The sequence below is a fragment of the Podarcis cretensis genome (assembly GCF_951804945.1).
Source record: "Podarcis cretensis genome assembly, chromosome: 13".
Taxonomy (NCBI): Eukaryota; Metazoa; Chordata; class Lepidosauria; order Squamata; family Lacertidae; genus Podarcis; species Podarcis cretensis.
In genome coordinates this window covers 52,207,667-52,219,810 of record NC_137182.1, presented here as the reverse complement: position 1 = coordinate 52,219,810, position 12,144 = coordinate 52,207,667, and the positions used below count along the sequence as shown (strand labels likewise).

Here is a 12,144-nt window from a genome sequence, read left to right as displayed (position 1 = left end):
TTTTTTTTAAATATATTTTTTATTGATCAATTTCCACATAATAAATTATCAAACTGTATAATCACATACATTATTCCCCCACTTCCCCCTCCCTCCCCCACCAAGGACTTCCTTCATCTCCTCTCCCTGATTTCTCTTCAAATATTTCCTCTGCATATTATAAAATTGTACATATCCTTGCATATCTATCCATCATGTTGTCAACCAATAAATTTGTGTATGTTTGTTCAAAACCTGCCAAGGAGTCGAATTCATTTTGTTGTCTTTTTAAATAATTTGTAAAAAGTTCCCATTCCTCCTTAAAGTCACAGTTGTCCTTGTCTCGCAATTTGTAAGTCAAAGATATATTCCTCTATTTTATAAATTTCCCCCTTCCCTTTCTTATACAATTCTGAAAAGTATTTTACAAATGCTGCTCTTATTTCCATCATCTTGCCTGTGATCTTTAATTTTTAAGGTTTCTAGTCCTCAGTGATTCAGAAAAAAGCTTTAAAAATATTCTGCTGCTCAGAAACGGGGTTCCCGCAAATGTCCCTCATCTGACTCCTGTGACTTACTGCTCCTGTGTTGTGGCTGCTCCTGTGTTGTGCCCTTTAATAGCTAAGGCAGGCCTTGCAATGCGTTTACTCCCTAAATGATTGTTTTGCCACCACTGAGAGCGTCAGGTGAACAGCACCTGCTAGACTAGGCCAGTGGTCTTCTCTAACCCTGCATCGGGTTGCTCTTGGTGGGCTATCAGATGCCACAAGCAGGGTGTCGTTATACTAGCCTGCTTCCCCTTGTGATCTCTTGCAACTAGTCTTCGGAGGCAGCGTGCTGTCTCTTAACCTGGAGGGGTTTGTTGCCATGAACCACCCTGTGATGTTCAGATGAACGGCAGTACGGTGGTACCTCAGGTTACATACGCTTCAGGTTACATACGCTTCAGGTTACAGACTCCACTAACCCAGAAATAGTGCTGGACCTGGCAGGTGGGCGAAATTGTCAATTGCGGTTTCTCTCATTTTCCCCATCTGTTTGCAATTCTTTTTTTTAAAAAAACCAGCATTTTAGTGGTTTGACTCTCTCCTAATAACACACATTTTTGTGTGCAGGTTTCCCTAATACAGTGGTACCTCGGGTTACATACGCTTCAGGTTACAGACTCCGCTAACCCAGAAATAGTGCTTCAGGTTAAGAACTTTGTTTCAGGATGAGAACAGAAATTGTGCTCCAGCAGCGCGGCAGCAGCAGGAGGCCCCATTAGCTAAAGTGGTGCTTCAGGTTAAGAACAGTTTCAGGTTAAGAATGGACCTCCGGAATGAATTAAGTACTTAACCCGAGGTACCACTGTATACAAATTGGGTAGATAAATAGCTAGCCAGCCGTCATGGCTCATAGCCCTTGAGTAGTCTGCATTTGATAAAGGAGGTCCAGGATTCGGTCCCTGGTGGCTTATCCCACAGTCATCTGGCTTGGCCACAGTGAGAACAAAATGGTGGATTGCGTGGGCCATTGGCCTTATCCAAAGCCAAGCACTTTTTACATTCCTGTCTAGGTTGGGTTGTGAATGTCCCCAACCTGAAACCTTGGAGAGTGGCTGCCAGTCAGTGTAGGCAGCACTGCGCCAGATGGATCAGTGATCTGAGGCAGCAGCTTAGGGGTGGAGTGGGAAGGGGGGAGTTTGGTCCCACTCAGGATTTCCCTGTTTTTGCTGGTGAGGTTTCTGTGTGCGCCTTATTCTACCACTTCACTGGCAGTGATTCATCGGGTAAAGCTTTTCCAAACACTGCGCCACAGAAGGCAGTTGTTGGATTTCTGCCTCTTGGGTCATCCCTAAAGCCACAGGAGACCTGCCAGGGGGGAAAACAACAACAGAGGGTGCAAATTTAGATGATCTTAAGTAGCATAAAGGACGCGGGTGGCGCTGTGGGTTAAACCACTGAGCCTAGGGCTTGCCGATTGGAAGGTCGGCGGTTTGAATCCCCGCAACCGGGTGAGCTCCTGTTGCTTGGTCCCTGCTCCTGACAACCTTGCAGTTCGAAAGCACGTCAAAGTGCAAGTAGATAAATAGGTACCACTTCGGCGGGAAGGTAAACAGTGTTTCCGTGCGCTGCTCTGGTTCGCCAGAAGCGGCTTAGTCATGCTGGCCACATGACCCGGAAGCTGTACGCCGGCTCCCTCGCCCAGTAAAGTGAGATGAATGCCGCAACCCCAGAGTCCGTCACGACTGGACTTAATGGTCAGGAGTCCCTTTACCTTTTAAGTAGCATAAGAAACCATTTTGCTAGGAATAGAATAAAAGCCTTCACTCTTTTCTGCCCCTTTCTTTCTTTCTTTCTTTCTTTCTTTCTTTCTTTCTTTCTTGCTGCTGTAGTCTGCCTTGTAATTCTGGATTCAGATTATTCCCACCTGTCATAGTCTAAACATGCCATTTGTGAAGAGCGGAAAGCCTTGGCAGATGATCTGGGAGGCTCCTGGCCTCTGCTTTGTTTGAGTTAATTCCTAATTCCTAGTTCTGCACAATATATATGCAGATGGCCAGTCCCAAGTGGGAACAGGCTGGAAGGCGAAGCCGTCTTGCCTCTCTCCCCCTTCGATACGAATAGTAAACTGATCCAGCTGTCGCCCAGATTTTATGTTGTTATTTTGCATGCAGCCATTGAGCAGGTTGCCCTGGGAGCCTTGCTTTTGGAGGGAGGGGCATCGGGATTTCCCCAGGGGGACGGATCCTTTCCCCCACATTTAGGCAGAACCCAGGTTGCTTCAGAGTTGCCCTTGAAAATCTGGGACGGTTCAGACGTGGCTTTCAGTGGTATTTGTTGCTCAGGATGCCGGGGGGGGGGGGGTGCGAGGGCACACAACACCGCAAGCTAGGGATGCAGTTGGGAGGCAGGCTTTGTGGGGAGATGGTGGTGGGGTGTTTGGAGTCTCAGCAGTTTCTTTCACCAGATGTCAAAGAGAACAACAACTACCAGACTTTTAGAAGACATCTGAAGGCAGCCCTGTTTAGGGAAGCTTTTAATGTTTGATGGATTACTGCATTTTAATATTTTGTTGGAAGCCGCCCAGAGTGGCTGGGGAAGCCCAGCCAGATGGGCGAGGTATAAATAATAAATTATTATTATTATTATTACTACTACTACTACTACTACTACTGCTATTATTATTATTAGGTAAAGGTAAAGGGACCCCTGACCATTAGGTCCAGTCATGACCGACTCGGTTGTGGCGCTCATCTCACTTTATTGGCCGAGGGAGCCGGTCTACAGCTTCTGGGTCATGTGGCCAGTATTACTAAGCCACTTCTGGTGAACCAGAGCAGCGCACGGAAACGCCGTTTACCTTCCCGCCAGAGCGGTACCTATTTATCTACTTGCACTTTGATGTGCTTTCGAACTGCTTGGTTGGCAGTTGATCGGCAAGCCCTAGGCTCTGTGGTTTAACCCACAGCTCCACCTATTATTATTATTCAGTGCGTACCCTACTTCTCCTCCTCTTCACCCCTTGTCTAGGCAGTGGCCCAGCGCGAAGCTCAGAAAGCGTCCGACGCCCAGCGTGTCCTGGCCTCGGTGCAGTCGGAAGTTCAAGGGCTGGAGGCCGAGCTGGAGGCCATGCGCCGAGAGAGAGACAACCTGAAGATGGAGATGAGTTTGGTCAAGGTAAGGTGGGCAGCGGCCTTCCCAAGCGCGGGTGCTGCTTTTGGGGTGGGTGGGGGAGCCGCAGCAAATATGAGAGTTCAGACGTTTTGTGCAAAAGGAAAGTCCTCTTCCATGTAGTGCGTAGTTAAACAACTACCAGACTTTTAGAAGACACCTGAAGGCAGCCCTGTTTAGGGAAGCTTTTAATGTTTGATGCATTATTGTATTTTAATATTTTGTTGGAAGCCGCCCAGAGTGGCTGGGGAAGCCCAGCCAGATGGGCGGGGTATAAATAAATTATTATTATTATTATTATTATTATTATTATTATTATTATTATTAAACTATGGAACTCCCTCCCACAGGAGGCGATGATGATGGCGAGGATTAGATAAATCCATGGAGGAGAGGACTACTGATGGCCATTAGCCCATGATAGCTATGCTCTGCCTTCAGGTTGGGAGGCAGTAATGCTTCTGAATGCTAATTGCTGGAAGCCATGGAAGGAGAGCAAACCTCTAGTGCTCAGATCCCGCTTTCCAGTTTCTCACAGGCATCTAGTGAAAACAGGATGCTGGACTAGGTGGGCCATGTTTGTAATTGAATTGTATGGATAATATTAATAATAATAATATATTATTTATACCCCGGCCATCTGGCTGGGTTTCCCCAGCCACTCTGGGCGGCTTCCAACTGAATATTAAAAACAATACAGCATCAGACATTAAAAACTTCCCTAAACAGGGCCGCCTTCAGTTGTCTTTTAAAAGTAAAATAGTTGGTTATTGCCTTGACATCTGGTGAGAGGGCGTTCAACAGGGCGGATGCCACCACCAAGAAGGCCCTGTGCCTGGTTCACTGTAACCTCACTTATCTCAGCGAGGGAACCGCCAGAGCTGGACCTCAGGGTCTGGGCTGAACGATGGGGGTGGAGACGCTCCTTCAGGTATACAGGACCGAGGCCGTTTAGGGCTTTCAAGGTCAGCACCAACACTTTGAATTGTGCTCAGAAAGGAGGAGTTTTGATTGCTGCAGCTTCTCCCTGCTGTTGCAGCTCCGTGATTGCCAGTGCTGGAGCTCTGATGACGGACCTCATGCACCACTCGCCCAGTTATCGAGTTGCTATGGCTAATAATAATAATAATAATAATAATTTTATTATTTATACCCTGCCCATCTGGCTGGGTTTCCCCAGCCACTCAGGGTGGCTCCCAACAGAGTATTAAAAACATGATAAAACATCATGGCAAAAACATGACTAATAAAGAATGCTACTACTACTAATAATAATGTTAAAGATACAGCAGTCCCATTGAGCTGAGGTTGGTGCATGTACCTCTTTGATTCAAGGGCTTTCACCTTCAGCTGAAGTCTTTGTACCTGGCCTTTGCCGGCTCCTTGAGGACCAGGAGCATGTCAAGTCTTAAATGCAACACTAGAAGCTTGAAGTGACTTTCCCTTCCATCCCCACCCCGTCCCCTTTTGCACGTAGGCACGTTACGAGGCACAGAAGGTGAAGCTGGAGTCGGAGCTGAAGGTGGCCTTAGAGCAGCGGGTGACGGAGCGCATGGCTGAAGTTCACGAGGAGAGCTTGCGCCAGATGAGCAGCATGAGGGAGCAGCACAGGTGGGGCGGGGCTCTATGCCCTTCTGCACCAAGCGCACCTTCAGCCAGAGGGAGCCCCTGTCCTTAGATGCCACCGCGGATAGCCACCCTTCCTTCCTGGCTCTGGAGACGTGATAGAGGTTTATAAAAATTATGCATGGCATAGAGCAAAGTCCCTCCCCTCTCATAACATCCAAACGGAGATTTGGGACGAATAAAAGAAAGGACCTTTTCATGCAGTTTATAGTTGGAACTGTGGAAGTCGCTCCCATAAGAGACAGTGATGGCCAGCGACTTGGATGGTTTTAAAAGAGGATTAAACAACTTAAAGGAGAAGGAGGAGAGGGCTGTCGATGGCTACTAGCCATGATATGTACGCTTGAGGGTTCCCCACAGGCATCGACTAACTGTGAGAACAGGATGTGGAGCAGATGGGTCCTGATCTACCGTATTTTTCGCCCTATAGGACACACTGTCCCATAAGGTGCACCTAGTTTTTTGGGGGGGAAATAAAGGGAAAAAAATTATTTCCCCCCAGGCGCGGGGCTGGGGCGGGGGAGGCCCGAGCTTCCCCCGACCCCAGCCGCCAAACAGGCAGCTCTTTGTAAGCCGTGGAAGCCCAACACTGGCTCCCGCTGCTTGCGGAGAGGTCCGCGAAGCCTGGAGAGCGAGAGGGGTCAGTGCGCACCGACCCCCCTCGCTCTCCAGGCTTCAGCGAAAGCCTGCATTCGCCCCATAGGACGCACACACATTTCCCCTTCATTTTTGGAGGGGGAAAAGTGCGTCCTATAGGGCGAAAAATACGGTAATAATAATAATAAAAAATTATTTATACCCCGCCCTTCCCGGTTCAGAAAACTGGGCTCAGTGCGGCTGACAACAAATTTAAAACACTTAATTGATGCAACAGAAAACAGCATAAAATACAGTATAAAACGTGAATAACAATAAATTCAGAATTAAAAAATCAATTTAGGGGGGAAATCCATCCAATAAGCATTAGATGATCACCAGGGCTAGCTGGCTAAATTAGTCCTATTTGGGCCAGCGAGGAGACCGGGGGAGAATTAACTGCGGGATCCCAGAGCGGGTAATCTTCATAAAAAGGGGAGGGAAGGAAGGGGAATAAAAGATCAGTTCAAACTGAAAGCCAGGCAGAATAGCTCTGTCTTACAGGCCCTGCGGAAGGAAGTTAAATCCTGCAGGGCCCTAGTCTCATGGGACAGAGCATTCCACCAGGTCGGAGCCATCACTGAGAAGGCCCTGGCCCTGGTGGAGGATAATCTGACTTCCTTAGGGCCCAGGCCCTTCTCGTGTTCTCTTGTTAGATCAAGCCAGCCACTGGCTTTATCTTGAGACAGGTGGGGGGGGGGAGAGCTTCCCCTTGCTTTCATAATAAAGCCTTTTCCTAAGGTTCCCTGCCCTCAGTTAATGACTGTGCTAGGGAAACGGAGTGTAGGATAAGTGGATTCAAGATGGCTCCTTCTCGAGCCCATCCCTGCCTTTTTCACTTAATCTGCTGCTGCTTGGGGAGCTGTCGACTTCTTGGCTGTAAACCAGAAGTTCTTGTTTTTGGAGTCTGACCCCTTTCTTTCCCTTGGCAGGAAGCAGCTGCTGGAGCTGAGCGGCCACCACGAGAAAGAGCTGGCCAGCCAACTAGCCCAGTTCAAAGCCGACCTGGCGGAGAGGGAGGAGAGGCAGAGGCACCTGGCGGAGGACTACGAGTGCAGGTATCTGGGAGCGGGGCGAGGGGGAGGTCTTTCTGGGGGTGCTGGGGAAGCTGTGTGTGGAGCCAGAGAGAAGGGTAAGGAGGGCTGGGCGGTGTCTGGTTTTCAACATTGCAATATATCACCAGCTAAACATCGTGGTATATCAGTATATCACAATGTCTCAAATAATGCTGGAACTATGTAGGGGCAAACAGGCTAATGCCCTGGCAACTGGACATTTAGGTGTCTGGTACATTTTTTACGGGTGGCGCTGTGGGTTAAACCACAGAGCCTAGGACTTGCCAATCAGAAGGTTGGCGGTTCGAATCCCCACGACGGGGTGAGCTCCCGTTGCTCGGTCCCTGCTCCTGCCAACCTAGCAGTTTGAAAGCACGTCAAAAAGTGCAAGTAGATAAATAGGTATCGCTCTGGCGGGAAGGTAAACGGCGTTTCCATGCGCTGCTCTGGTTCGCCAGAAGCGGCTTAGTCATGCTGGCCACATGACCCGGAAGCTGTACGCCGGCTCCCTCGGCCAGTAAAGCGAGATGAGCGCCAGAGTCGGCCACGACTGGACCTAATGGTCAGGGGTCCCTTTACCTTTAACTTTATGTTCAGTGGTACCTCGGGTTAAGAACTTAATTCATCCTGAAGGTCCGTTCTTAACCTGAAACTGTTCTTAACCTGAAGCACCACTTTAGCTACTGGGGCTGCCGCACCGCCAGAGCACAATTTCTGTTCTCATCCTGAAGCAAAGTTCTTAACCTGAGGTACTATTTCTGGGTTAGCGGAGTCTGTAACCTGAAGCGTCTGTAACCTGAAGTGTCTGTAACCTGAGGTACCACTGTAGAGGCAAACAGGGTAATGCCCTGGCAACTGGATCTTTAGGGGTCTGATACATTTTTTTTTACTTTTTACATACCTTTAACTGTTATTTTATAGTCAGTGCCATGGGGCGACAGGAATCAGGAGAGAAGCACATGCACACACATCATGATTTGCTATATATTTGCCATATATTGCCATGTTGAATACAGTGGTGCCCCGCAAGACGAATGCCTCACAAGATGAAAAACCTGCTAGACGAAAGGGTTTTCCGTTTTTCGAGGTGCTTCGCAAGACGAATTTCCCTATGGGCTTGCTTCGCAAGACGAGTCTTGCGAGTTTTTTCCCTTTCCCCCCCTTTTTCTAAGCCGCTAATAGCCGCTTAGCCGCTAATAGGGATGCTTCGCAAGACGAAAAAACCGCTAGGCGAAGAGACTCGCGGAACGGATTATTTTCGTCTTGCGAGGCACCACTGTATTATGAAACTTTTTCCATGATGTGGAAGGCTGTCCTAGAACCATGGTGTCTTTCCCACCCACCCCACCCCATAACCCCACGCAGGATCTCCAAGCAGCAAGAGGAGATTCGGGAACTGCAGGCCAAGTCTCGGCGGCTGGAGATGCAGCGAGCGGAGATGATGAGCCAGTTCCAGGCTATGATGAAGGCGCACTGGAATGAGGCCTTGCGCCTCTTCACCAGTGGCAGCCCAGCCTCCCCACAGCCCGACACCAAAGCCCAGCAGCAGAAGGTGAGAGCCTCCTCGGCACCATAAACAGAGATGTCCTCACTCCTGGCACTCCCGGCTTTGACCCTAACCAGAAACGTAAATTCTTGAGGAGAAGAGTGGTGAGGGCAGCCTTTGCCAACACAACACTGCCCACGTGGAAAAACCAGAAAATAAAATGTTTTTTTAAAAACCCCACTGCCCAGATGTTTTGGGCTGTCGCTCCCATCTCAACTAAAAAAGTTTGAAGTAGGACTTGCCTGTGCACAAGCCATGCCTGGTTATTCTTCAGCAAGGCTTGTCCTTCTGCATCAGCCTTTTTGAAGCTGGCGCCTTCCCAGCATTCCAGACTGCAACTCCCAGCTGGCAACTACCGCCACTTGCTTCCCTTTCTTCTGGACATCTCCTCTGAGTTCAGTCATGACTGGGAATTTTAGAGGGCGCCAGCTTGGGGGTGGTGGGGTGGCGGTGGCGACTGCTATAAAAGGTAAAGGTAAAGGTACCCCTGCCCGTACGGGCCAGTCTTGACAGACTCTGGGGTTGTGCGCCCATCTCACTTAAGAGGCCAGGGGCCAGCGCTGTCCGGAGACACTTCCGGGTCACGTGGCCAGCGTGACATCGCTGCTCTGGCCAGAGCCAGAGCCAGAGCCAGAGCCGCACACGGAAACGCCGTTTACCTTCCCGCTGGTAAGCGGTCCCTATTTATCTACTTGCACCCGAGGGTGCTTTCGAACTGCTAGTTTGGCAGGCGCTGGGACCGAACGACGGGAGCGCACCCCGCCGCAGGGATTCGAACCGCCGACCTTTCGATCGGCAAGCCCTAGGCGCTGAGGCTTTAACCCACAGCGCCACCTGCGTCCCAAGGCGACTGCTATATGCAACTGCTAAAACTGACTCCTGCCCCCACATCCCTTTGCCGTACGTGAACACTGTGTCTTACAACACTGTCCTGGTTAGTTTATTTATTTGTATCATAAAACCTTTATTGGCATCACATGCAAACATCCAAAACAAATCAAGGCAGAATTACCACTTCCCCAGTGGCACAAAACATAGGTCTCCAGGGAGATCAGACGTCTGCAGTGTATTTCGACAACAAAAAACCAAATAGAGATATTTAGCCACTAACTTGGTGAGCTCCTGATCATTCCCCAGTAATAGAAAATGTATGACTGATCCAGGCATCCAGTGTGCTTCATGGCTTAAATGGGGATTCGAACACTGGCGAATCGCAGCAAGATCAACGTTGCAAAATTTCCAGAGCTCCCTTGCCTTTGAGCAGATCCTTTGTACAATTCACCAGGCTCTAAGAACCCTGTAGATTTGTTGCTCAGTTCTTCGTTAAGAAGAGATTCCTGTTGCTGCTCAATTTCCATTGCATGAAGAACGACTACGGTACTTTCCTTATAGCTGCCGGGTGCTTTATTGAGGGGGAGGGGACTGACCAGTGCTGCCTTCGGAGCTTGCTGTCTTTTAACCCCTTGCCCTCCTTCAATAGGACACCTCCTTGAACCTGGAGCTTCCGCAGCCCTCCCAATCGCTGATGAAGACCCAGAAGGCGGAATCTCTTGGGAGCAGCCAAGGGGCAGGGGACTGCGAGGGGCCGGCGTGGGTGCAGGCGGTCCCCCTCCAGCCTGCCGCCCAGCGAAGCTCTTCACGGGGCCCGCCAGACGCCCCCGAGAAGTCAGTGCAGGATGCTTACCGCCATCTGCTCCCCCTGCTCCCAGACATGGGGCGTCTCTCCTCGGAGTTCAGCCACGTTTTCAACTACAGCCTCCTCAGCCAGCCGGGCTTCCAGCAGCTGGAACCGCAGGTGGACAGCTCTGTAGCAGGTGCGCGTTGGGTCAAGTCCAGTAATTTCAGTGGATCTGCTCGCGAGTAAAACGTAGCGTCATTTAAGACCACCCATTGTGAGGACTTTTGTTCATGTCGTTGTGGAACAACTGCAGCTTTTTTGAAAATATATATAGGCCGAAGTGTCAGGCCTGTCGATTTCTCTTTTTTGTTGTTTGACTTGCATTCATGCTTTGGAAATACAGTGGTACCTCGGGTTACATACGCTTCAGGTTACATACGCTTCAGGTTACACGCTCTGCTAACCTAGAAATAGTGCTTCAGGTTAAGAACTTTGCTTCAGGATAAGAACAGAAATCGTGCTCCAGCGGTGCAGCAGCAGGAGGCCCCATTAGCTAAAGTGGTGCTTTGGGTTAAGAACAGTTTCAGGTTACGTACGGACCTCCGGAACGAATTAAGTACTTAACCCGAGGTACCACTGTATTTTATCTGCATAGCTGCCCTTCATAAAGGCATAAAAACATAGAAATTGTAGGGTCATCCTAGTCCAAGCCCTGCAGTGCAGGGATTACAGCTGAAGAATCCCTGACATGCATGTGTGAATTTTACCTGGAGATAGGTGGTTTTAAAAAAAGAAAGTTAAAATGCAAGGGGGTCTGAAAGCGTCGAGTGATTTGCCCACAGTGGGCTTTTGCAACTGAGCAGATATTTAAACCTGGGCCTCCCATATTTCTCTGTTTCTTTCTCTCTCTTGCCTGCTTCAGGTCTGCCTTTCCACCCAGATAACCTGGCAGAGCACCCGTTCACAGATGACACAGATGAGACCGTGACTGAGGCAGCAGGCCACGAAGGAGAGACCCTCCAGCAGAGCAGTTTGGAGGGTGGAGCTCAAGTGCCTCAGCCCGACTTGAATTACTACTTGCGTTTGGTATGTGTCGCCGTGATCCTAATCTCTGCTCTTTCTCTTTTCCGTCTGTAGGGGTGGGAGGGAACTGTGATGATGGGAGTCCTTTCTCGCAGGCTGGGCTGATTTCAAATCAAGTCTTCTCATCTTGAAATGCATCATCTTGGTATAGCGGCCCTCACCCTTCTTCTGATAGGAAATTCTCTGTGGGGATAGGAGGGGACATAAAAATGGGGGGTCGAGGAGAGTCTCTCTCTCTCTCTGTGTGTGTGTGAGAGAGAGAGAGAGAGAGGCCCTATTTTCATCTGAGGAATGTTGGAGGGTATGCAATGTGTGGCTTGCATCCTATATAATACAGTTGTACCTTGGAAGTCAAAGGGAATCCGTTCCGGAAGTCCGTTTGACTTCCAAAACGTTCGGAAACCAAAGCATGGAAGCCGCATCGGACGTTCAGCTTCCAAAAATAGTTTGCAAACCGGAAGACTCAATTCTGGGTTTGTGACGTTCTGGAGCCAAAACGTTCGAGAACTAAGCTGTTCGAAAACCAAGGTACGACTGTACTTACCTTCAGAATCCTGATAGTGGCTCTTTTTTACACAGAAAAGCACCCTTTGACTCATGGTAAGATGGGACATACCGTATTTTTCGCTCTATAAGACGCACCAGACCACAAGACGCACCTAGTTTTTGGAGGAGGAAAACAAGAAAATATTCTGAATCTCAAAAGCCAGAACAGCAAGAGGGATCACTGCGCAGTGAAAGCAGCAATCATAGTGGTGTTAAATAAAGATTTTGTTTTTAATCAGGTTGCTTAAAAGCCACTTATTCTAGGTTTAAAGGTAAAGGTAAAGGTACCCCTGCCCGTACGGGCCAGTCTTGACAGACTCTGGGGTTGTGCGCCCATCTCACTTAAGAGGCCAGGGGCCAGCGCTGTCCGGAGACACTTCCGGGTCACGTGGCCAGCGT

The 12,144-nt window shown here is 49.3% G+C and overlaps 2 protein-coding genes across 3 annotated transcripts in view; both read left to right on the top strand.

Annotated features, from left to right (window-relative positions):
• Window positions 1-12,144, top strand: part of GUCY2D (guanylate cyclase 2D, retinal) — a 135,971-nt gene that overhangs the window by 64,739 nt on the left and 59,088 nt on the right. The gene's annotated exons all lie outside the window — the stretch shown is intronic.
• The window catches only part of CNTROB (centrobin, centriole duplication and spindle assembly protein), a 35,078-nt gene that overhangs the window by 17,128 nt on the left and 5,806 nt on the right, over window positions 1-12,144 (top strand). For both annotated transcript variants that reach the window (XM_079951806.1, XM_079951807.1), the window contains exons 9-14: window positions 3,495-3,641; window positions 5,113-5,246; window positions 6,830-6,955; window positions 8,318-8,504; window positions 9,979-10,312; window positions 11,039-11,202. In XM_079951806.1, the coding sequence (XP_079807932.1) occupies window positions 3,495-3,641; window positions 5,113-5,246; window positions 6,830-6,955; window positions 8,318-8,504; window positions 9,979-10,312; window positions 11,039-11,202 (1,092 nt within the window). The remainder of the gene's footprint in view (window positions 1-3,494; window positions 3,642-5,112; window positions 5,247-6,829; window positions 6,956-8,317; window positions 8,505-9,978; window positions 10,313-11,038; window positions 11,203-12,144) is intronic.